The sequence below is a fragment of the Pomacea canaliculata genome, linkage group LG10 (genome assembly GCF_003073045.1).
Source record: "Pomacea canaliculata isolate SZHN2017 linkage group LG10, ASM307304v1, whole genome shotgun sequence".
NCBI classification, from domain to species: domain Eukaryota; kingdom Metazoa; phylum Mollusca; class Gastropoda; order Architaenioglossa; family Ampullariidae; genus Pomacea; species Pomacea canaliculata.
The window spans coordinates 6,989,225-7,014,200 of record NC_037599.1 but is presented as its reverse complement, the minus strand read 5'-3'; the positions used below and the strand labels follow the sequence as shown (position 1 = coordinate 7,014,200).

Below are 24,976 nucleotides of genomic sequence, written 5' to 3'. Positions count from 1 at the left end.
CTATCTGTCATCCAGCTGCCGTCTTTGGAGCGGGTGGCTCCCAAGTACTTTAAGCTTGCTATCTCTTCGAGCTGTACCCCGTTCATGTAAATCTCTGCTTTGCCGTTCTCAATGATCATAACTGTGTTCTTATCAGTGCTGATCTTCATTTCCTATGTGGTGGAACTGCTGGTAAGATCATGTTCTTTATTAGTACCTGCTAGGTCGTCTGCAAAGCGCAGGTTGCAAATTGCCCTTCACAAACACCACATAAAATAAGGTGGCTTTAAGAATTTTTCATGCTTTTACTGTATTTGTATGTTATTTTTTTTAGATGTTTTGGCTAACTTTTTATCTGTGCTCAATAGACCTTTAATGCATCCCTAACAAAACTGCAGCAAAAACAAAAATTGTCACTATGACAAATAGAACACGTGAAGTCAAAGTGCGTGAAGTAAACAAAGTCCAGAAAAATAAACTACCTGCATAAACACGGATATATTGACGGCTGTGTCGAAACAACTCGAGGTCTAAGCACGAGTTCCAAACAGCCACACTATATGTGTTGGCAAACCTTTCACTCTCCAGCTTATTGAGAGTGCTTCCATGGTATACGCAGGTACCCGGACCTCATAAACAACCCATGACTGTCATAACTCTCTTCACACGAACCATGAGTGTTCCATGAAAGGTTGAGTAGAACCTCTCGGCCACCACTCAGCAGGCTTTGAAGGGACTATTTCTGTAGTCGGTGGCACTGCAGGGTTAACAGAACGAGAGTGTAATGAGATCCTTTATGGCCCTGTAGGGGTTTGCCTTGCAGTCTTCACGCCGTCGACGCAAAAAGCTTTGGCTATATGAGTTCTCGTGGGCGCAGCCTTGATAAGCCCGCAGAATGAACTCTTTGAAAAGCTAATCTATTTTCGGTGTCAATTGCGCCCTTCTACTCTATGGCTTTGCTCTCCTGTCGACCTGTCGAGTTCGATTGTTGTGTTGGTGTGATCAACTGGAGAGCTCGATCTGTTCTGATTATCGATCTGAAATTAGTTTCGTGTCTTTTCCACAATTACACAGCAGTTGAGAGTGTCAGTGACACACACTCTCTCTCTTGCAACAACAACAACAACAACAAAAAAGATGAAAAAGACGATAAAGATTAAAAGGAAAAATAATCGTCACAAGAATCGTTTTGTTCCTTGTGAAATTTTAAATCAAACCTGTGAAACCGAAATAACATATGCAACAGAGAAATAATAGAATAACATATTCTTTTGATAACTATATAAAAAAATAAACAAAAAAGTAAATATTTAAATTGTATTCGGGGGTATACTGAGGCTCCCTCCCCCTTTCGTGCCTCTTGTCTGTAGACCTAAGACCACCCTGTATGCCTGTCTTTATTGCCATCTGGAGCAGTGATGAACATTTGGATGGTACATTGCCCAACCGCCAAACATCGACCTGCTGTGTTCGGGTACAGATCCTCCCCCTCTCACATTAAACCCACCCACACCCCGTCACCAAACCTTTCCTAAAAGGATTCAAATGCACTTGCAAAACTGTTTTTACCTCAAAGCTGTTTTTCAATGTCGCGCTTAAGGTAGCACGGTAAACACGAACAGTTCACAAACAACCGAGTGCGTGTCTTCGCCAGCAGAAGTTAATCAGTTCAGAGATAACAAACGGCGAGCATACAGTCAGGTCACGTGACTTGTTCCAATCTGACGTCATCGACATCAGATGCAGGTGATAGCATTGTTCGCCAGCTGAAACAAGTCAAAGTTGGTCTGGAAAGCTGTGAAAAAGGGTGAAAGCGTCGATGACAGGCCGTTGATCAAGGTGTGCTGGAATACAGAACACTGAAGTAACAGGTTAAAAACGGATTTCTCAGAAATAAAAGGACGCGGAACTGATTTCTGCTTGCAGTGCATCAACTACCAAGCTGCGCGCGCAACTTATGTTTATTTACCGAGTTCACAGATTGCGAAAGTGCGACGACAAATTTGTTTACCTGACGGAGTACGGAAAAGCCACGCACGGATGTCTTCGACTTTACACTACTTCCATAACAGTGACAACAACAGCCGGTCAGGATGAGAGGTAGACAGGTAACAAGTCAGAGGATTGAAAAGAAACCTTCGGAGGTAGTGATGATAATCCAAGCACGGATGCCTGGGGGAAGACACCAAGTCATCAGTTCATCGGATCATCAGGTCATTCTGACAGGGGGGTCAGATCTTCCGTTTGGAGAATGCCAGAGGAAAGCAGACAGGTATACCAACAGCGTCAAGAAGAATTTGTATCGTGGGCCACAATGTTCTGTCTTGACACCAAAGGTAAAAATGCAGTTTATTTTTATTGATCTACCCTTTTCTCTCTTTCCGCACACACTCTGCTATAAAAACAGTCGAGCTTATATAGTTGAAATATTATAGGAAAAATTAGAGTTGCGAAGCATCATATGGGATTATCATCACTTAGGTTCAGTCTCTGCACCCTGCCTACCAGCATCACGAGGCAGTCTTTGCCAGCAGTCGGCGTAGTATTTCATCTGTTACAGTTCTTGAATGTATTCACTTTCCATAAATATTTATATAGCCGTATTTTAGCTCTCACTAAACGTGACGTGGTATGTGGACTGCTGTCTGTCTGCCGAGACCAACGCTTAGCCTCACGCGAAGTTCTCCGCTGCTAGTCTCGGTGAGCCTAAACAAAGAATGTGACTAAACCGGAAGCTGTGTACACACCTGCCTCGTTTTAGTAGTTAACTGGAAAAACATCGTCTGCAAGCAGTTCAGTAATACAAGTTCGTGGTTCGACTTGTGGATTATTTCACAAGATCACATTCCAGAACTATGCAAAAAGTAAAACTGCAAATGACACAAAAGAGTGAAGTTTTCTTTTAAGCCATTTTAATGTTATTTCATTTAGTTGGAAAACTAAACCATTAAAAGCGTACAATACTAAATATTTTCCACTTTGTACCCTCGTGTTTCCCCTATCGTTACTCGCCATTGTCTGTGTAGCAGACTACATTCACCGTAAGCGTTTCTTTATTTCAGAACGACAGAAGAGGATCAACCGCTTCATCTGGCAGCAGGGACCCCCTCACGTCCTGCACGTACAGACTGGAGGCGTTCCCGCGACCTCCGAAGCACGTGACTTGGAGGGACGAAGAGAGCGGAGAGGGGCTGGTGACAGTTCTCGCGTAGTTTGACGAAGGGACTTAATTCTTGGAGGAGAGGACAAAAGAGTGAACTTTCCTTTCTCTCCAACACCTTTGGCAGCAATCAAGATGGGAGGACAGCGCTTCGACAGACATTTTGGACTTGGTTCTGCACAGCACAGGAGACAGTCGTATCGTCAGAGCCTATGATCCACCACCCCTCCCCCTACCCCTTCCCACACACACTCGTTGTACCCGTCACAGCAAACGTGGTCAAACGAACTCAGGAGTGGTTAGTCGAGATGGTCCTTTAACAGCTGTTCAAATCTCTTGTGTGCATCAAAATTAAGAAGGAGGCTACAGGTGTAAATATACTTGGACAGTTAGCCAACTGTATGTCAAACGTAATCGCATGTTTCCGTGTGAAAGAATTGCTTCAAGGAGTCAGCTAACCCAAACACCTGCATGAACCCGGCAGAATATCCAGCAAAATCAGAAAAGTATAACCTCAAGTTATAGAAACATATCGTTGATTAGTTCTTGTTCATGCAGCCATATAGGACGTCCGTCCGAGCTGTTTAAGTAACTCGAAGTCCGTTATTGTTCTATGACTGTTCTGATGTCCCTTGATGAACCCCTTGTGAAATCTAGACCTCGGTAAGACCACCTGCACAATTCGATACCTCTCTAAATTTGGAACTAAGACCATGTAAAACAATCTCTTCGTGGCAGTGAACGGAAAACTTTGTAATCAAATCTCTTCAAGCATCGGACAAAGCTCTTCTACCGTTCCCGTATTGTCATCTCACCTGGGGAGGGAGCGGTGTTCATTTCTACCCTTTAGAATATTCGTCAAGCGAGAATATTGTGTCACAAGGTGTGCCTTGATCATCTCTACTAATGTGTTGTGTCACGTGTACCATGATCATATTTATTATTGTAATACACAGCAAGATGAGGAGGTGGTGGGGGGGGGGTCATACATTCATACAGAACTATCTAAGGGAAATGATTTTATAGATTGCTAATGCATTTAATTTCTTGAAGAACACCCCGATCTTCTCTCCGATCTTTTTCGGGTTTTCGACGCAAGGTTAGAGGAAGGTTTACGGCCATCAACAGTTTTGGGAAAATTCTGCATTCAAGACATTCATTTGAACACTGGAGGTTACAATTTGTTGTGGGAAAGCTGTTGGAAATATACTGAGAGCAAGATAGACTCAGAAGCATGAACAAAAACTTGGTTTTGTAAGCTTCCTGTAGTTGGTGTGTTGTTGTTGTTTGAATTCATGCCTGTAAATACTTGCATCATAAAGTGCGAACACTGGTGCGAATAAAGATTTAAACGATTTTCATTGTCATACTATTATTTGGAATTGTTATACTTCGCTATATTTGGAATACTGTTATTATTGTAAATGCATGCAGTGGGTGAACTGCTCGTTGGGAAATATATTTCTCACAGTAAAGGACTATCAACCAGGTACGATCAAAATAATATATAAACATTTGTTGATGTAAGGTACGGTCAGGTGTGTTAGTAGAATCTAGCAGGCCTCCATTAATTGGACATCGGACATCTCGACAAATAGGTATGGACTTTTCTCAGTGTGTTGACCAAAGTTCCGATCTCCCTAACATTCACCCACGTGACATTCACACACAACTTTTCCAGACTTGGTAAAACATTTAACGACAGTTTCTGGCCCTGAGATACCGGCTGTCAACGTGCTGACGTCAGTGGATGACGTTGATTGGAGAACTACGACTACGACTACGCCAACTAGTGGATTAGGAAGAGAGAAGTGGATGGACGGACGGACGGACGTAAGCAGTCAATCAAACTGTAGTCGGCGGTCAACTTTAACTGCACGCGCTGACCTTTCCATGTCTTCAGACGTGTTTGCTGTTAACATTATCGCAGAGGTTGATGGTCGTTCGTGAGCTGATATCACTGGTCTCTTAGCTACTCCGCTACGACTACCTGCCACACTGTCACGGCCAGATATCTCTTGGAGGGGACTAGGGGGGGAAGACGACTGGTGTCCAAGGACTAAGTAGAAAAGAATTAGGATCTCGATGAACGTGTAAAGGAATTAGCCGATAAGAGCTTTTAGTGGAGTGAAAGGTGACCCCGACCTGAGAAATCAAAAGAGCGTGTATGAGCATGTCAGGCTGACTTTAATTGTAGATCCTGCTCGTGTAACGGTCTTTATTTACAGAAGCTTGAGTCATTCGTTATAGCTTGTCAGAAATGGTGATAAATGTTTCAGTAATGCTAGACGATGAAAGTGCTTAGGCTCTGACGTCATCATATACTCCTGAGGGGCACCTGACGATGTTACCACCGGTTCTCGCCATGTCTCTTAGTTCTCGGTCATTCTCTAGGATGAGTTGACAGACAGGACAGTCCATTCTTGGATATCGTCTGCTCATTTCTATTTTGTTCGTCTGCCTCTTCTCCCTGTTCTGTTTACCTGAAGGATCCTCTGCACAAGTCGAGCCACCATGACGGTTAGGGGGACACTAAGACACCAAGGGGGATACTAAGACCTCCGGCCTGTGTAATGTCGACTACAACTGGAGGATAATTTACTTCCTCGGTACGACAGCAGTCACAAAGTGTTTTCTCTTCACGAGTATAGACACGCTGCAGGTGCGAACAACACCTGGCGGGTTTCTTTGTACATCTATCGTAACGCATGGCTACGTCGATCTGATGTTTAACTAAACCACACAAGTCTTGCGACTATCCACAGTGTGTGTGTGAGAGAGAGTGTGTGAGGGAGGGTGTGTGTGAGAGAGAGAGTGAGAGAGAGAAAGTGGGAGGTTGTGTGTGAGAGGGTGGGGGGACATGTTCTAATCGAAGTCGTGCCATTAATGACAACGTCAAGCTGTCTGCGCCTGGAAACGAACTCGCTAATGTCCTATTGTGCTGTCCGCTTAGCGAGAGCTCCTGGGGTCAGCAGCACGACGAGGCGCTAGTTGACAGGTTGACGCTGTGACAGTCAGACAAGGAGCAGCTCTGCTGGCTGCTTGGCAGTATTAAGCATGCAGCTAGGCAATGTGGCCTGGCCTCGAGCTGCGCTACCCACTACAGAACCTTCGCCATTGCTCGAAAGTAGTCAGCGAGAATCGGACTAGAGAATTCATGGTCGACACAGATTTCAAGGTACGAGAGTGTAATGTACTGGTAACCCGACTTTTCGACTTCATAGCTAAAAATAGGACAAAGTACTTTTTGTGACTAATGTTTCTGTCGCTTCTATGTGATAGAGAGAGCAAAACAAAAACAAAAAAAAGTCTTACATGATTATATTTCAAGCTCGACAGCTACAACGCAGTCCTTGCTTTTTTTACATTTTATATGTGGTATTTTATATTTTTAATTAGACGGCAAGAAGGGAAAGTGTCTAGCACGGATCTCTATATATGCTTGTACCCATTCCCACCTCATCGAATTTACAGTCGGCGTTGTCAGACTGCCATTGTTTATGTACCGCACGCGTCACTCCCACGGACATAAATATGTCACGTGACAATGTTTCTGAACTCTGGGATAGACGTACGCCCATCCCGATATTCTTTGGTTCTTAGGAAGGTCAGCTTTTGTCCCTTCCTAGCCGTGCTTGACCTCGTGGCAAAAACGATTGGAGCTTACAATAATTTGTGGCTGATGAAAGTCGCAGCAATGTATTAGAATAAGACATCGCAAGCAGAAGAGTAAAGGTAAGTTATGGTAAATTAATTCTCTACTGGAAACACATTCTTTATTTTGTGGCATATGTGGCAAGATGCACGAACATGGTCGATGCTGATGGTTTGTGCGCAGGCTCGCGGATGTCAACATGTGCAGTAAGTGGAGCGAATATGGAAGGATTTTGCAAGAAAAGGGGCTGGTAACTCAGTTCGCCTTCTACAGCAAGGGAGGTCATCTTTGGGCAACAACTAGTTCACACTTCCAAGTTGAGCCTGAGGAGTTTACTTACCTGACAGCTGGATTTCAGGTACAGTCTAATGAAGGTCTTTAGTTTTGAGAGTGAGTGTGTGTGTTTGTTTGTTTTTACAGCATCCACTCATCATTAAGCAGTTTTCGGTTTTAACTTTACTTGCTGCATGAACCCATATGAGAAAGAAAGAAAAAAAAGGATAAACAAAAAAACAGTTCAGGGATCAGCGATCAGATTCATTGCTCCAAAATTAAACATATAGAAGCCCGGATGTTTATTCGCGGAAATGCGTTTTGGGTTTGTGGCGGTTCTTGTTGCTGGTGTCGGTGGCGGAGAGAGAGAGATGGTGACGAAGGCAAGTGTCATCTGCAGGACGACTCAGGGTTGCGGCAGCGGGGGCTGCGGGTGGGCGGCAGCCACTACACCATGACGCGACTCAGCAACCGCGGCAGCATCATGGTCGCCAGGGACGCGGCCTCCGGACACGGCTGCGTCATCTGCTGCTGCAGCCGCTGCGTCATTGTGGCGGCGTACGAAGACAGCTCGCAGCTGGGTGCGTGCTACAGCGCGGTGGAGCGACTCGGTGATTTCCTGCTGGACAAGGGCTTCTGATGGCCAGCGATGACGTCATCGCCGCCATGTTCAGAGTTCTAGACAGACATGGCGACTTTCTGCCGGACAAGAGAAGGGACTGCAGATGTGAAATCTGTGTATGCACTTAACACACATATATATATATCAACATTCCTTTCACTTTTAGTTAATATTTTTCAATCACCATTCTCCTCCTCCTCCTCCTCCTCATCATCATCATCACAGATGGTCCTGGTCATGAATTTTTGGCGGAAGGTTTTAAATTCCATGTCAAGCTGTTTGTCAACATCAGTTTCGTGGCAACAATTAGTTCCATTCCGGTTTTTGATGTCGTCTGATCCTCGTGTCATCAGAAGTGTGGAGTTTTCAGTTTTCATGTCATCATTTTCGCCATCTCTAGAGTTACTCGCCATTCACACGTAAATGCATACAAATAAAACTCTTTTAGGCTCCAGCACATTGTATTTTTTTACTTTAATGCTTTGAAAAAGTAAACAAAAACAAACATTGCATTTCTGTATGTCCAACCCACTCCGACTCACTTTCTGGCTTCAAAAAAGATATTGAAATAAAAATGGAATTCCTCAAAGATGAAAGGCACTTTACTGCGTCATAGTATTGTAGACAATACGTTCCGAAACTAGAATAAAACTGACTAAACACTAATAGTCCGTGACTAATAACAAAGGTGGTCAAGTTAGTTTTCCAGGCGAACACCGAACCGTTGAGGTTCTGACTGAAAGATAAGTGCATTAACCACCAGGCTACACCTACACCTCTCTAGTTAAAAGCTTTTCTAACCTTTGAAAGCATTTATTAGACACGTCTAGCATCCATTATTAAATACTCAGCTAGTCTAGTGTTTGAAAAGTTATGCTACTTGCCTAGCCTACTTGTAAAAACAATTTTCACTGTATTGATAAACAATATTTTCCAAAATCTGCGGGGAAGAGAGCAGAATGAAGCCGACAACTTCACACGCACACATAAACACATACTTTGCACTGAATGTATGAACAGTTCTCGTAGAAGAATTTTCTAAGCTACCTTTGTATGCCAGCTTAATAACAGAAAACGAGCCAAACTGCAAGCTCTTTGAATTTTTTTTATATATAAATACAGAAATTAAACAACGAAACAAAAACATAAAACTCTTTGGCTATCTATGATTATCGAGTCAAGCATCGACAATGACACGACAGCAACTAAACACATATTGTATATATATATACAGTAACATAATTATGAGAATCCATCATACTGAAGGAAAGGTGGTTAAAAAGTACAGCGATATCAAAATATTTCCTACAATCACAATGGCGTCTGTAGACTAATTTGCACAAATACAGCATGATGGGAGGATCACGTTGACGACACTACGTGATCCCGCGTCTTGCATTGCCTGGCGTGGTGTGGTGGTGGTGGTGGTGGGCAGGAGGGTGACGCTTGTTCGTGAACGTGGCGGTGGATGGTGTCAGAGGTTCATGCAGCTGTGGTTGAGTTAAGTGGAGGAACCAAGAGAGCTGTCTGTAAGACAAAGACAGATAACATGTTTAGAAAATATCAATGATGACTGAAGGATAGCGCCAATAACCTCTGTCTATATGACCTCTCTATCTAATATACAGCATTTGTACACATACAGATGTATATATAGATAAATGGAGACGTTTATATTTGTAAGTTCTTCAATTAAACTGTAATTCTATACACACACAAGCAATGTCCAGCTACATATCACACTCACCATAACTCGGTGGTGTAAGTCATTGATCACGCTCATGAGGCTGGTGGTAGGAGACTGAAGCCAGAATGGAATATGCTGTAAACAAGAAACAGAAGGGAATATGCTGTAAACAAGAAACAGAAAGGAATATGCTGTAAACAAGAAACAAAAGGGAATGTGATGTAAACAGGAGACGTGCGGTAAAAGGAGGCAAAGTAAGTGCTTTCATCGTGAGGTAGAGTTGGATATACTATTAGCTAGAATGTAAAATTGTCTTTGGAATAAAGTTTCTCGATCCCGCTAGTCCATGTCTTGAGGCGTCAGGTAAGCAGTCTCATGATCTGCACTATTTGTGGTCACCATGTATGACACATGACCATCTATTCCTGGTTTCTTTTGATTCTTGGCTGCTATGTGAAACATGCTATCGATATATCGGAGAGGAGAAAAGAAAGGATGACTAAAAGAAACAACCCATCGAAGGAACAAACAAACAAAATAAACAACATAACAAAGAAATGATCGATAAATGAACGCAAAAGAAAGAATAATAAAAGAAATTTCTTTCCCCTCCTGTTCACCGAAGGCAAAGGTCTGGCAAGAAGAACACACTATCCAAAGACTTACATTTTCGTGCCCTGCATTGTCCTCACACAGACGGCACACCGAATGGCCGCCGCCGGCCCCGTCGTCATGGCAACTGCAGACCTGGCAGGCGGGTGGCCAGGCAGTGAAGGCGGCGCGAGTGGCGAAGGCCTCAAGGAACTCGCGCTGGATCCGGTCGCGCTCGCGCATGTGCGTGAAGTCGAAGACAGAACCGTTGGTGGCCAACGCCATGCTGACGCACTGGTCTTGCGGCAGCTGCACGTGCTCGCCCAGGCTGCTGCTGATGCGGGACGTGCCCCGACGTGTCATCACGATGTCCCTGTCCGCGCCTGCACAGAATCAGAGCCTTTCAACACGTTGAAGTCTGATAAGTCTTAGTGAACAGCATGGGTTCAAAAAAAATGACATTAATTTGAAAGATGCCAATAAAACGCAACACCCGCGTTCAGGGGTGACAGAGATGTAGCTGTTTTACAATATTTTATTGTTTTAATGTGTGGTTGGGGGTTGATGGGGAGGAGGATTGTTAGTACAAGTGGATTGGCCTATCTGCTGACGTGATATTAAACAAATACCCTTCAGAAATAACGTAACCCAGTTTTTATTTGTAACGTCGAAGGACACGGGGATTGGACGTCCCACCGTAGTTCAGAATTCTATGGGTAAAAGGTTAATACATCCCTCAAATAGGAATGCACGATCCGCAGTCAAAAAAAAAAAACAAAACAAAAATAAACAAAAAAACAAAAACAAAACAACAACAACAAATAAACAAACAAAACAAATCAAGCCATTTGAAAAAAAAGAGTTGAGCTCGGGTATCCCATTGGATCTGGAAATAGCCCCGCACTCACCAAAGACTTTGGAGGGGCTGTTGTTGCTGGATTCCGCCACCATCAGCGGCTGCTCCTGCAGCACGTGCAGCACAAAGCCGTGCGACTGTAGAACGCTGGCCAGGTCACCCAGGTCACCACGGCACCAGCACGGCACCAGCACGAGTATCTTGGCCACACCCACCCGGTACGGGTACATCATGGCGGACCGGAGGGCGTCTGTAGGGCTCCTGTCGCTGACAGAGGCTGTCAGGCTGGACAAGAGAAATACCACAGGCACATCACTTTGGGGACAACGATGCAACAAAAACAGCAAAAGTTCTACACAAATGCTTGCATCGTGAAAACAGACAAAACACATTCAAAATATTTTTGTTAAAGAGCGGCAGTACACACAACAGGTTGTGTTTGAAAACAATTTCTCTCTCACTATCTCTTCCTCTAAGGTAAAAGAAATGAATTTGGCCTTTGTTGTGAAAAAAAAAATTATAATATTACCACAGAATTAATACCGTTTGTGTTAAAGGATTTTCAAAGTACATTCTACAGTATTTCAGCCTCATTAAATTCAAGCTTCTACTAGATTTTTCAAAGAATGTATCTTTACTAGGCTGCTAAAATTTCGAGGCGCCATTGCTAATATATGTTAGCTTGCATGTGAAAGGGGGGGGTGTAATTAGTCTAGCCAGTAACTAAGGCAACTACAACAAAACAGCCAGCCCTGTGAATAGATGTCACATGCAGAGAAGGAACAGCGTGCCCGAGACGAGATCTGAACCCAGGGCATTGACAGACGCTGACCGTTGCGACTGTGGACCGTGTACTCGCTTTGCACAGTAATAATAAAATACATGCAAGCAATGACAGTACTGGAACCGACAGGATCTCAGTTGCAATAAGTCTGTTCTAGCCATGTTATACCTGAGAGTTTCGGCGGCTTTGAGGAGGTTGCTGGAATCACCAAACATTTGACCCTGGATTGTGTGAACTAAAGCGGGCTGGCCGTAACCATAGTAACTGACCAGTCCAAATCGACTTTTCTGCATTCCTGTAGCAATGACATAATGAACATGAAAACATAACGAAAGTATGAGTCGGATGCACAATTTAAAGCAATCCTGTATTTGGTAACTAGCATCAAAGAAGATAAGTCAAAGAAAATATTTATTACAGGTTGTAGCTTGGCTCCGGTTGTATCATTATTGTCTTTTTATTTCAACGAGGTGGGTTTTTAAAAGACGAGGAATTTTTTTTGCATTTGGTTAATTTACAATTATTATCGCTACAAATGCAGTTGAGCTCTCTTCTGTCTTTTCGACAATCTGCTACTTTAGCAAAAATTTATATGTCCAGGTGTATCGACAAAACCAATTATAAGAAATAAAAGAACTGACTGTTACAATTCAGAAAACTGACCTTGTGCAAGTAAGGCATTCTCCAGCTGGGCGGCCATGCGGGGGATTCCACTCCTGGCCCAGCTGTTGCACTCGCTCTCGTCTACCACGAAGACGACGTCAGCTGACCTCTGACCCTCCTCGGATCGTACCTCCTCGCTATAGCCAGCGGCCACCTCTCGGCCCTCGGGGAACGCGCAGGTGACTGAGAGAAACAGAAAGCGGGGAGCTCAGTAAACTCGGGTCGTGAACTTGATTCGGGAGGAAAACTTGAGAGTCTGTGTCTCATGCATCATCAGCACAAAGTGGAAACGACCAAGGAAGACAATTAGGGTAAAATCTACCTGACGGAGTCATGTTAGGCTTGACGTGAGAGCTGTTCTCTCTCCCCCTACCCTATACCCCCTTAGATGTTTGATGTCCCACTCACTCACCACACTCTGCAGGTGTACCGATGACCACACCCTTGCGGCGACACATGTAACGGTACTGCTCCCCTGCTCGGCACTGCGCCTTCAGCTGAGACTCACCGGACCTGACGTATTCCACGCATGCGCGTACAGACTGCTCTGGTGATAACTGTTGAAACAATCAAGAATCGCTCGTTATGTGTATTTTTTAACAGGCCATTTCTTCTTTAGAATGCAGCAAAGATTGGAGCTATCTGATGTCACGTCAACAACACACCCGTTTAGCTAAAATTTTACGAGAAGGTATGACTGTGTCACCTGGTCCTAAATCTCTAATAAAGCCAGTAAAAAATGATAACAGGAACGACTACCACAGGGATGGTATTGTCGCTAGGGGGAGATAATTCTTTGTACCAGAGATTGTACGTGATCTCTTGTTGTGCTCTAAAAAACATTGTTGAACTTTACTTTCCTCAACTAAAGTGCTTGGTTGTCTCGCTTTAGCTTATCTTAAATAAAGCTAAAATCTGGAGCATTTATCCTCAACTGTACATGAAGTGTGCGGGCTTGCGATGGAAACAAAGCTTATACCTGCTCGAAGCACGGTGTGTAATACGAAGACGAACTGTTGAGGTATGCGTTGCACGCCTGCACTTCCGGTAGCGACTCGTCAAGGACGTCATTTCCGGCCGTGTTCCGGGTGCGACAGAAGCTGGGGCTGACCTCCCAGGAGTTGGCAAACTCTTCAACGACGTTGTTGACCTTACGGGAGGCATCGGTGAGGTCGTTAAATCGTTCGTTGTCATACGTGCCCAGGAGTCCTGCCGTCCGACCGTGGTACCAGCCACTGATGCCGATGCTGCAGAAAGCAGACGACACTGTGTTTAAGGTTTCAGCACGTATGCTGTAAAAACACGTTGCTGTTCCCTTTGCCACCTACTCATCTGATTGCTGATATGCTTTCATGATTTAAAAAAAATTAAAAATAGGTTTTACAAGTCTGATTTACTTTGTTTTTATTTTAGCAAGTATCTGTGAGCTAGTACATATCATATACATAGCTACTTGCTGTAGTAGTTATATATATATAATGAGAATCAAGCCTGCTACCTCTGTAGTGAATATCAAGCAAAAGAGGTCCTGTTTGAAAAGCAGTACATACACAGATAAAAGCAGAGTTCTGTACAGCAAAATCCTATTTATGTACATGTACAGTCGATTTCTGATTGTGCACACGTGCCCGTAAAAACCTAGTTGTGTATCTTTACATTTAAATAACTAGAAAAATTTCAAGACTATTCTGGAGACCAAGAAATCGCGCCGTACCTCAAAATAAGGCCGACACTTACAAAGGTACCGAGTCTCACCTGATGATACCGCGAGTTGCGTCCATCTCGACCACGAGGTCGTCGAAGTCTTGCACCCTCACCACGTTCTGATCCCGCACAGCCCTGACCGACCCATAGGAGGAGAAGGGCAGGTCTGTCTCCTGGTCGTTGATCTTCACCTGCACATCCCAGGATATTTTCGATCAGGTCTCCAGAAACACCTCATTCAAAGTAGCAATGCATATATGAGCGTCTGCTCTAATTTCATCTTTTCTCATATACTGATAAAACAGTTTAATGTCATTCTATTCTTTAAGTTTCTAACGGCCTGTCAAGTCGGCAACCTTTGTTCTGCGTTGAGTGTTCGCAGAGGAAAAATAATAACTGAGAGCAGCAGAACGTATAAAGTCCATGATGGGCATGTGCGTCATGGTTTGACAGACCTGTAGTCAAGAAGTTTGACAAAATCAGACCAACACTGTTACTGAAAGCCATGTCCTAGCTTCTTTGGGTGTGCGTGCAATGATCCTACAAGCACAAGGACTCCGTAAAGACAAGAAAGAGAAGAGCAGACGACGTAGGGGACTTGATGTACCTTGCCGTCCCTGTCGACCTCGACAGCCACCAACCGGAGCTGCACGATGATGGACTGGATCTGCGGCTGTCGCGGTCGGTTGTTATAGTTGACCACCACAGTGAAACTGTCGTCCACCATGTCACGTGCCAAAATGTAGCTGCAGCGACCGGCAAAGTTGTAGTGCGTCTGGTCGAAGGTCACCAGGTGCTGATCCCCCATGATGTACCCGTAGGCTGAAACAAAGCAAGGTGATGTCTTCAGTGATGGAAGAACGATCTGCGTGGTGGGATTGGGGGTTGGGAGTACAGACACACCTTTAATACTCAAACCATTATTCATCCTGTAAGTTCACCTTTGTAAGGAGGCAGCCATGTGGCCGTATCCATGAAGGGAACGTAGCTGTTGATTGACGTCCACAAAGAATGCCGGCGTGTGGGTATGTAGGTGGTCACCCAGGATTTGATGCGGTTGATGTACTTTGTCAGGCGTACATCAGGTGGCTCTACCAGGGATTTCAGCGGCACTGTGACGACAACGGAAACTTATTCATTAAATGTAATATGAGTTACACTCCACGGGTAAAATGAATACCTCTTTCAAGTTCCAGTAAACTAGAATTAAGAAGCTTAGAAGATGCCTGCGACATTTGTCCACGTCTATCATCTGGTAATAATGCCTCACCCAGCTGTGAAGAACACTTCACTCATGTGTGAGGTACAGTTCTTTTCACCTGATAAGAACAATTCACCATGCTGGCGATAACTTTTCATCTACCTGGTAAGTGCACTTCATCGATCAGGTAAATATACTTCACTCCCCTGAAAGGTGCGCTTCACTTTCCTGCAAGGTACTTTACTCCCCTGTTAAATAAAAGTCTCCCACGTGGTAAGTATATTTCAACCGACTGGTAATAAAACTTCACCCACCTGTTACATATACTTCACTCAGCTTGTAGTAGACTTCACCCTACTGCTAATAACACTTGATAACCTGTTATGTACATTTGACACACCTGTTATGCACACTCCACCTTACCTGGCAGGTACACTTCAAACTGCAGTTCTCCGTGCTGTGGGTCATACACGATAACGCGAGACTTGTCGAGATCCACGATGGCGTTCTTGACGCGCGTGATCTCCAGCAGCGTCACGTCCTTTCAGCAGCTGCAGCAGCTGCGCCAGCGCCATGTGGGCGTTGTTCTCCACCTGCCAGAACTGGTAGGCCCACACGCCCTACGTCAGAAACAAAGCACGTGAGTGCAGAACTCTCTTTTTTCACAAGTGACATCTAGTTTCTGTCTGAAGCGACTGTTTTCTTCACGCTCCGAGAACTTGGGATGTTAGAACAAGTGACAGTCGTTGTATTTTTTTTTTTTAGGTTCGATGAATGAAAGATTAAAGGACTAGAGGATGCTAAATTTTTGTTCCCAGGACTGGATACAGTTCCTGTATAGGATACTTTTCCCCATATCGGGGTTGATACAACTTTTTGTTCTCGAAGTACACGTCTTCTTTGATTCTCACCTGCTGACCGATTCTCACCTGTTGATAGATTTCATTGCCGATGACGTAGATCTGCTGGTATTCAGGTCGCTGGACGATGTCACTGAACTGGTCAACCAGAAGAAGTTTGCTCTTGCTCATGAGGCTCAAGTAGGGGCCCTTGAGACCCAGTTTGTCCAGCGCTGCCAGCATCTTCTCATTGGCTGCCTCCGCCAGCTGGCGGTAGTTGTCGTAGGACCCCACCAACGGATAGGACGTGAAAACATTGCCGAAGCCGTGAAACTGTGTGGCTTGCTGGAGTGCCGCAGTGTAACCTGTTAACAATCAGACAAAGGACTTTGGCTGCGACCAGACGTGTCAGAATTTTAATTTTTATTTTGTATTTTTCTCTCCATTCCCTAACCACTCTATGACAATAAAATAACTTACCATAAAGCCTCAACGTTTGAACTGGTGTTTACCTAACCACAAAATCATAAAAATTGTTGTTTCGGCCTTTGTGTGATTTGTCACCATCGTCCAGACTTACTAAACCCACCCCAACCCTATACCTCCACACCCCCACACAATTACTTTGAAGCTTTCTGGTGATTTGCCTGGAGGCAAGGATGTACTGGCGGTAGGTGGCGTCTGACAGCTCCCCCACCTGTCTGCTCAGCTCGCCAAGGGCGCCCTCTAGCAGAGCTCGCGTGTTCTGCAAGGAACAAGATGGTGCCAGTTGACAACACAGCCAGAGATGATGATGATGATGATGAGGATGACAATGATGATGATGATGATGATGATGATGATTAAGCATAACAATTCGATTTAATTAACTTTCGTTGATGTGGAAGACCATCAAGCCGCCAATTACCAGAAGTCCCGCAGCAAAGTCCCGCACCAGCTCCGCGTATTTCTCGGCCATGGGGTACCTGCCCAGGCTTTGCATGGCCGCTAGGATCTGCTGCTGGGCGCCGTTGTAGAAGACTTTGTATTCCTCAGTCAGTGTCCGGAACGACTCACTGTGAACATAAAACGGAGGTAGGTAATGCCGAACGTAATGCAGGTTACAGGTATTTTAAAACGAGTTAAAATTCCTGTTATTCTATATGCATTGTGTCATGCGCAAGTGTGTGTGCCTATGTGTATGTATGTGTGTGTGTGCGTTGGAGACGATGACAAGAAGACAACTCACAAAAACTGAGTAAAGGCCTCATTGGCCATCTCCCCAAGGTCTCGCACGTGCAGCGCGTTAGTGACGTAAAAGCGGCGCATATCTCTCTGGAGGACGTCCAGCTGTGACTGCACGCTGCCGATCTCCCTCTGCACGTCATTCAATGCATCCAGAAATCATCATGTCTCCACGCCTCTTAGTTTGATGCAGTAAACAAACACACGCGCTCACACACACACAGTCTCCTGTCCCTAATGACAATTCTACGTCACAAGGCCAGGTGTGTGGCTTGTGGGCTGAGCACGAACCTGCAAGTGTTCCAGGACTGGCTTCGTCTCCTCGCGCATCTCCTCCATGATGGCCTGATACTTTGCTTCCACTTCCTGTCCCACGGTCTGCGCCGCTGCTTTGAACGCCTCGCTGCTGGCGTAACTGAACACCGTCAGCTGGGTGCTGATGTACTGCTGCAATACACAACAAAATTTACGTGATGAGACTGCCGACCAAACCTCGGATATTTCCCGACTTCTGACGCCAAATTATTCACGTTTTCAGATAGGTATTTCAGACAATTTTTCTTGAAGTTCTTTGGAACTGCTTTACATCGTGATGGAAACACTGAAGAACTTGAAGCTTGTTGATCAATCGCAACCGACCAAATCGACCAACCGACCAACCGACCAACCAATAACCTGACAGACAAACAATGTTATCTTACTGGAAGCATTCATTAGGGAGAGGTAAGTCTCAAGTGGTTTACCTGCAGGTCGGTGAGCATGCTGGGACGCCAGTTGACGCGCGTGTGCAGGACATGAGAAGAGTTGAGGCGCACGGTGACGAGGGTCTCGCTGACGCGCTGACCACCGGACAGACGTGTGACCTCCGTCTGCAACATGTTGCCGTTGATAATGTAGCTGGAGACCTTCACTGCGTGCTGGGGGGCGTCTGAAAGGGAAAGTTAGCATCAGCATCATTAGGTACACAAGAGGAGGGCACTGATCTCAACATCAGATCACAACAAACTGAGGAATACTTAATGTTTATCCACTGGTTGCATATAAAGACGCGGACAGACATCAAGACACAATACTGCAAGACACATACGAAGGAAGAAACGAAAATTTAATTAAGGAACTGGATTAATTATTAAAATGTACACTGTTGAGATGATGATGGTAGAAGGATGGAGAACTAGCCTTTGTCGTAATGGAACGTCAGGTCCATAGTCTTGCTGTCGGGTTGATGACGACACTAGTAACCTGTCCCTGGAGCCCGTCCTCTCTGGTCCTCAAGTTCAAGTTGTAGTTGCCGCTTTCAATGAGATCTCCCTCCAAAGCCAGGTTCTTGAAGGGGGATTTCAACTAGCATCAGAAAAGAACAATTCTTGACGAGTGAACTAAGCCAGCAGCATATACAGCTAAAAGGAAGTTATACAACAAAAAGTTTAGTGAATGGTCAGTATAGATAAAAATAAAACTGTTCACAAAGTAATTCATTGCGCAATGGAAAAACGAGCGACAAGACATGCATCAAGTTTTGTTGTAAATGGTTAAATTGTGATAATATAATCTCTATAATTGTGACATATATATTATAATCTCTATAATTGTGATAATATAATCTCTGTATATATATATAATCTCTATAATGTGATATATATATATATCTTACCTCCAGTACCATGTTTTTCCTTAATTTATCTATCTGGCCTCTTAATTCTAAGTTCTTCCTCTGCCTGTCTGCTGTCATGTATAAAATCTTCGTCGCCATGGAACCGAGGCGATCTGAGTAGCCCGCATGTGACGTCATATGGATGTCGACGTTCGTCATTGGATGAACGAGGCCTAAGGACAGCTGTAATTGGTGGTGGCGTCACGCCCGAAGGACACGTCATCGAAGCGCGTGGTGAGGACGAGGAGCTGTCTGGGGTCGTTGGAGTACGAGAACTCTGTACGGGTGTCCAGGAGGGTGTTACCCGAGTTGACTGTCGTCTCTGTCGTCAGGGAATATTCCTAGCGATGAGAGGAAACACATTACAGCAACAGCATCTACAGAAGGAGGACAACGCGGTCTGGTTAGTTCGCGTGCAACAGTTGCAATACAATAATCAATGTACTGATGTGTGCATGTCTTATGTATATATACTTGATGTATCTGTGCCTGCGTAGTCTGTGAAGATGGGAGAGAGCCAGTCGTCATCACTCACTCACTTTCTCTCTCACTCGCCCATCCACGCGCCACGAAGCATCACTCACCTTGTCAATGAACGGCAGCTCCAAGCCCATCTGCACCTTTCTTGTTTCTCCGCGAACGTCGTAAGGCTCCGTTCATGCCCACCTTCATGTTTTTATCACGGTCAGCGTCCCATAAGATGGCCGTGCGCGTGTTTTTCACTCGCCCCGTGTCGCTGTAGGCGCCCTCTACCTGCACACTGCGCATGGGCACCGCCACTTTCATCAGGGCGTCGTAGGACCACGTGTAACGCGAGCTGCGGTCGTTGTAGCGGAGGTCGTAGGCCAAAGTTCCGTCGGCTTCACGATCCCAGGTGACAGTCATGTAGGTCTGGAACTCCTTCTCTGCCTTCTTCAGCACATACTCAACGCCCATGGTTCTGGCAGGATGGACGGCCACCAGTTTCACCTCCTTGTCGGTTCCCAGCTCGTCTGTCTGATCTTTATACTTTCCGGAGAGGTGAATATTCATTTCTGGCGAAGTTTTATCCCAGTTGAGTTTCAGATCTCCTTCCATGTCGTTTGGCCTATACTGGCTCCTACGAGGAACTCCATGGGTCGAGGCTCTCGCGGACCTCAAGTCTTCCCTCGCGTCGGTCGCCTACGAGGTACTCAAAGTCGGCGTCGAAGTATCTCCTGTTGTCGTAGGTAGCGACAGTGGTTTCCTTGATCCCAGAATCAGCGTAAGTGTGGCTTAAGGCAATGCCGACCTGCGGCACACTGTTGAAGGGCGTCGTCATGGAAACGCTGCCCTGATAGGTGTTGTCGCTCTGCTCATCTCCCATCAAGAATGATCCTTGCAGACGAATGGCTTTCAACAGCTCCCAGCCGACCTCCACCTGGGATTGATACTCACCACGGACTTTGGTGTTCTTGACGGCCAGCTTAAGGTTCTCGGCACCAGAGACGCCACTCGTAAGACTCCACGTGCCCTCGAAGGAGGATTCTGAGTTGAAAGTCCAGCTGGCCTCGCTGGTGACCGTTCCCACCGCCAAAGCCTTCAACGTGGACATAGTAGTGAATGCCTTGTGGTCGCCATCGTGTGTTACAGTCAGCTCTGTGTTTTCCCAATCCTGGAAGGGTGTCTGGGCCTTGACGTTGATCATCACCGGCCAGTTCTCGGCCTTGACCAGGTAAGTGGCAGTCAGCGGCTTTTTCTGGCTGATTAGAGCGTGAGGGTAAGCCTCTCCATCGAAGCTCTTGGTTTTCTCGTCAAACAACCCCTTGGCCTCGAAAGTGTTAAAGTCCTTGAAAGGTCCTTTAACGGTCACGGTTAATTTCGAGTCTCCTTGGAAAAGAACTTCACCACAGATGGGGTTTTCTTTGCCGAGAGTTAAAACCGTCTGGGCCGACAGACCGCTCTTGCGCCTGATGTGTTCATAAGTCAGTTTATTGTCTTTGTAATCTTCTATTGGAAGTTTCAAAATGGCGGTCATGTTAACCTTCTTCCATTCCCTTCTCTGAAAGTCAAGGCTGCCCTCTGCTTCTTGTCCGTCCATATATCTTAACGTTCCCTTGGTAACGAACTGATCGGTGTCTCCCCTATGCTCAAAAGATGCCGCCAGGTTATTGAATTTGTCAAAACGTTGTTTTCACGGATATCTCTCCAATCTTCTTTCCGACGTCCTTATAACGAGCATCTACTTGAACCTTGGAGCCCATGTATTTCCCGGTAGAGAGAAGGCTCAAATCGTTTAGAGGTCCTTCTCTTGTAAACGTCAGGCCGATGTCTCGGCCTTTACCTTGGATACGGTATTCGAACTCCCCACCGACATCCCACGAGTTTTCGAGGATTTTATACTTCATCAAGGCGTCAACCTTATCCATTCCGTACACGCAGGCCACCTTTGTTTCTATCTTCTTGCCACTTGAAAATCCCAAATCAATAGTGAAATCCTCGGTGTGAGGAGTTTTCAGATCCACACCAAAAGCGAGTTTGTCGTTGGAGTAAGTGCTCTTAATGCCAGCTTCATAGGGTTTTGCGTTTTCTCCATACTGGACCGTCCATCTTCCTTCGTAGTCGTCCTCGTTCAGACGGTGAAGAAAGGTGGCCTTCAGGTAGTCAATATCAGGATCAGGTGTAGCCAGCATAAACAGACCTTTGTTACCGTCTTTGTTGGAGTAGGCGATCTCGGACTCCAATCTGTCTCCGTTCATGCGGAAACCAGCTTTAGTGCGGAAGTCTTCCCAGGTGTACCCACGGTGGACTCAGTATGAATCTGCATGGGTTCCTGTCCCTGGCCTATGCTGTCAAAGCTTATCGTCCCGTCTATCTCATTCTCCCAGCTGAGATCTGCTTTGCCATTCATCTTTCTTAGGGAGGGAACTGTTGCATCTATGCTTGTTGATAAAGAGTTGCCGTTCCGGCGGTGGCCGAAACTTGTTGCAAACTCCTCAAAGTTGGTGTTAGGGCCGATTAGTCTCACCTTGCCGGTGACGTCAGAGTCGGTGTATTTAAATCCTACCTCGGTGACAAGGGAGGGAAGTTCCGGATGTGGAGTGGTAAGGTTAAATGCCAAATCCACGTTCTTGGGAAAATCCAAAACGTAAGCCGTGTCCAGCTTGTACATCTGCTTAGGGTGATAATCCAGTTCGACTGTGGAATGGCGCAGACCGTCATCTACAAGGGTGCGACAGTTGACCTCGATGTACTTGAGCTCATTGAAGGGCGTGTCCACGCGGATTTTGCTGCTGATGACATCACCGCTGCTCAGGACAACTTCAGTGGTGATGGTGTCAAAGTGAGGTAGGACCTTCAGGTTGTATCGGCCCGTGAACTGCCGCTCTATCTCACCCATGTGAGTGTAGTCCACTTCAATCTTCTTGGCTTCTTCAAACGGAGAGTCGACTGACAGCCACATGGTGCTGAAGTCCTCCAGGTCCATCCTCGTCCTGAAGCTGACAGTCTTGCGCTTGTTGTAGGTGGCGCTTCCATCCGTGACCCACAGCGACCCTTGTTGTCGTGGTTCGCACGGACAACCACCAGGTGGTTGTCATCGTCATCAAGCGTAAGAGCTAAATTAAGTTGCGAGTTGAAGGTGTCTTCTTTTTCCTTGCGTACTTCGCCCTTGACATCCAGGACCTTGTCTCCGTTGATCTGCGCATGCGCGGTGGCCGACATCGGAAACTTTCCAAATTTGACGTTCATGAAGGTCTGGACTTGAATCTGAGGATTGCTCATGGACAGACTGCTCCTTCGTGTGATGGCAGTCTTGGTCAACTCGTTTTCGTCCGAGAAGGAGTATACTGGTCTTTGTTTAGCATCAGCGACACGGACATTTTCATCATTTCCTTACTCTCTTCTCTGTGGAAGTGAAGTTCAGTCACGTGATTTGTCTCATTCTCTCCCCACGGACCACTGAGTGCTACATCGCAGTCCGCCCTACCGAGGAAATCAAGCAGGGCTGAGTTTCTTTAAAACTATTTCAATCTCATGCATATTACAAGGCATAAACAAAAGAAACCAAATGTCTAGAGAACTGAAAGTAAACATGTAAATATTACAGAGACACCATCACAACATAACTATCCTCCCTCACCCCCAGTCGAAAGAAGAGCTAAGAATCCAAAAGGCAAGGTAGTAAAGAAGATTAATCAGGGTCGTTGTCAAAATTTTGAATCACACAGTGCAAGTCGATACGTAGCTACTATTGCCAGCTGCTCTTGTCTTTCACTGATAGACTGTTGTAAAGACAGATAAAGAGAAGGAAAGCACACTTTCTATGAGAACTACAAATAGCTGAACATGAAGAAGTCTTACGTTTTAGTAACAGCATTGAACAGGCCACCCACACCCAGCTTGACCGTCTGTGACGGGGACACGGTTGCGGTGAGGGTGGTGTTCAGCTCGTGTAGTGAGTTCTTGTGTTTCCATGTCAACGTCGCAGGCCACTCTCTCTGTGGAACTCGAATTGTCACGGAGCCATCTGTGGAAATCTTTGGAAACAAAATATTGAGAATTAACGATAATATGGTAAAGTATTCTCACTACAGAATAGAACGTGAGAATGATGGACGGGATTGCACGACAGCAAGAATATTTAAACCACTCGTTCCACACCCCTGGGAACAAGAAGAAAGCAAAAGCAATCCAATGTCCATAAGAACGACAACAACAAATCACAAAATTACAAGGACATAGACGCATAGACAAGAAGATATGAGCACGCGGGGGGTGGGTAAGGAATGGTTGTCTGAGAGACAATATAACAAAATATAAATCTAATATAGAAAATAATAGGAGAGGTAAAAAACAAAGAGAGAAAAAATGTTTAACAAGACAATATAAATGATATGGTGACATTCTTACCTGAACATGAACTTTTCGTGAACGATGCCTCCATGTTTACGGAATACTGGTCTCCATTGGCGTCCATCAGTGTTTGAGTCAGGTACTTGATTCCATTGTCATAATGGTTGAAGGAAAGCTTGTAGGTCTCAACTTGCGGGATGCTGGAGGCAAACGAAGCAGATCCTTCAAATTGGCGCTGCACAAGATCCCCTTTGCTGGCGCCAGAGAGCTTGACTTCCAGGAAGTGTTGGTTAAAATCTCCTCTCAAAGGACTCCTCTAGTTTCCCAGCTTCGTCAAAGTTGTGCAAAGCCTCGAGTGAGAGAATTCTGACAGGGTCGAATGGAGTTTTGACCCAAGTGGTCAGCCCAAAACTTTTCTTGGTGATAGGTAGTGGGAGGTCGAACTTGACTGAGACCTGGTCGTTGTCGCGCCCCGGTACAAGCTCGGCGATGCACGCTATCCTTCGCGTGCTGTTCTCGAACTGCAACTGCGCTTTCAAGTGCTGGTAGCCCTCCAGTGGTGTGAACATCTCCACCATACCGCCGATGTTCACCTCATCCGGCTGCAGAGTGTCAGCTATCTCCACCGCCACTCCGACCTTCTGCGTAGGATCCGCGTCAGCATCCCACTGCACATCTGCCATTGCCCTCTTCACTGCCTTGGCTCTGTCGCTGCCGCCTTCCAGCCTTCCCGTGATCCTACGTTCTGGACACGTAAAGTCCACGGTCCACTTGCCGTACCGTCCTCGCTGGATGTCCGACGTGTATTCCACGCTGTAGTTTCGTTTTTCCCACTGCACCGACCCTCTGCCGCGCATTCCGCGAAGAGCGTAGTTACCCGCGAGGTCCAGCTTCCCAGTTCCGAGGTTGTGCAGGTTGATGTCGCTGACCATCTCCATGGAGCTTTCGGTTGGGCGTTTGAAAGACACCACCAGTGAGTTTTTTTCCCCCTTCTGAAGCTGTGCGAGTCCTGAGAGAACGTAGTGTTTGGATGCCTGCAACGAGAATAGAATGTTTTGTCCACCTTCTCACCGACGTTTGCTATCAATTATCCACAGCAGAAGAAATAATGAAGAATAGGAGAAATAAAGAAGTAATATGAATGAAAAAATGAAGCAATAAGAAATGGAAGAATGAAAGACAAAAAGAAACATTTTGCAGAAAGCTCATTTAAAAAACTGACCTCGTCCTTGAGGCTGAGGATCGGCGTTCAGTTTGACGTCACGGCCCGGG

At 45.6% G+C, this 24,976-nt stretch overlaps 2 protein-coding genes and 1 long non-coding RNA gene across 3 annotated transcripts; 2 read left to right on the top strand and 1 right to left on the bottom strand.

Moving 5' to 3' along the window:
- The first annotated feature begins 1,549 nt into the window (after nt 1-1,549).
- LOC112574385 lies at nt 1,550-4,496 on the top strand. Its single transcript, XR_003101432.1, has 2 exons — nt 1,550-2,315; nt 3,042-4,496. It is a non-coding gene; the product is annotated as an uncharacterized LOC112574385 (long non-coding RNA).
- Nucleotides 4,497-6,613: 2,117 nt separating this feature from the next.
- Nucleotides 6,614-8,929, top strand: LOC112573151 (profilin-like). The gene is made up of 3 exons (XM_025253245.1): nt 6,614-6,874; nt 6,978-7,152; nt 7,468-8,929. Exons 2-3 carry the CDS (start codon nt 6,994-6,996, stop codon nt 7,705-7,707), a joined length of 399 nt encoding a protein of 132 aa, XP_025109030.1. The 5' UTR covers nt 6,614-6,874; nt 6,978-6,993; the 3' UTR covers nt 7,708-8,929.
- LOC112573672 (apolipophorins-like) lies at nt 8,145-24,581 on the bottom strand. Its single transcript, XM_025254242.1, is given in 26 exon segments — nt 8,145-9,216; nt 9,437-9,511; nt 10,043-10,350; nt 10,876-11,108; nt 11,776-11,902; nt 12,271-12,453; nt 12,683-12,827; nt 13,250-13,517; nt 14,026-14,165; nt 14,582-14,796; nt 14,916-15,086; nt 15,599-15,716; nt 16,105-16,379; nt 16,639-16,759; nt 16,922-17,069; nt 17,243-17,370; nt 17,530-17,685; nt 17,982-18,166; nt 18,438-18,582; nt 18,893-19,077; nt 19,080-19,233; nt 19,477-19,536; nt 19,538-19,959; nt 19,994-22,834; nt 23,213-23,388; nt 23,762-24,581. Coding segments are annotated over 24 exon segments (4,965 nt in total). The 5' UTR covers nt 20,952-22,834; nt 23,213-23,388; nt 23,762-24,581; the 3' UTR covers nt 8,145-9,171.
- Between the last annotated feature and the right edge of the window lie 395 nt (nt 24,582-24,976).

Coding starts and splice junctions, on each gene's coding strand:
- LOC112573151 (XM_025253245.1), top strand. CDS start 6,994: ATGTGCAGTAAGTGGAGCGAATATGGAAGGATTTTGCAAGAAAAGGGG. Junction 7,153..7,467: donor ACCTGACAGCTGGATTTCAG/GTACAGTCTAAT, acceptor TGTCATCTGCAG/GACGACTCAGGGTTGCGGCA.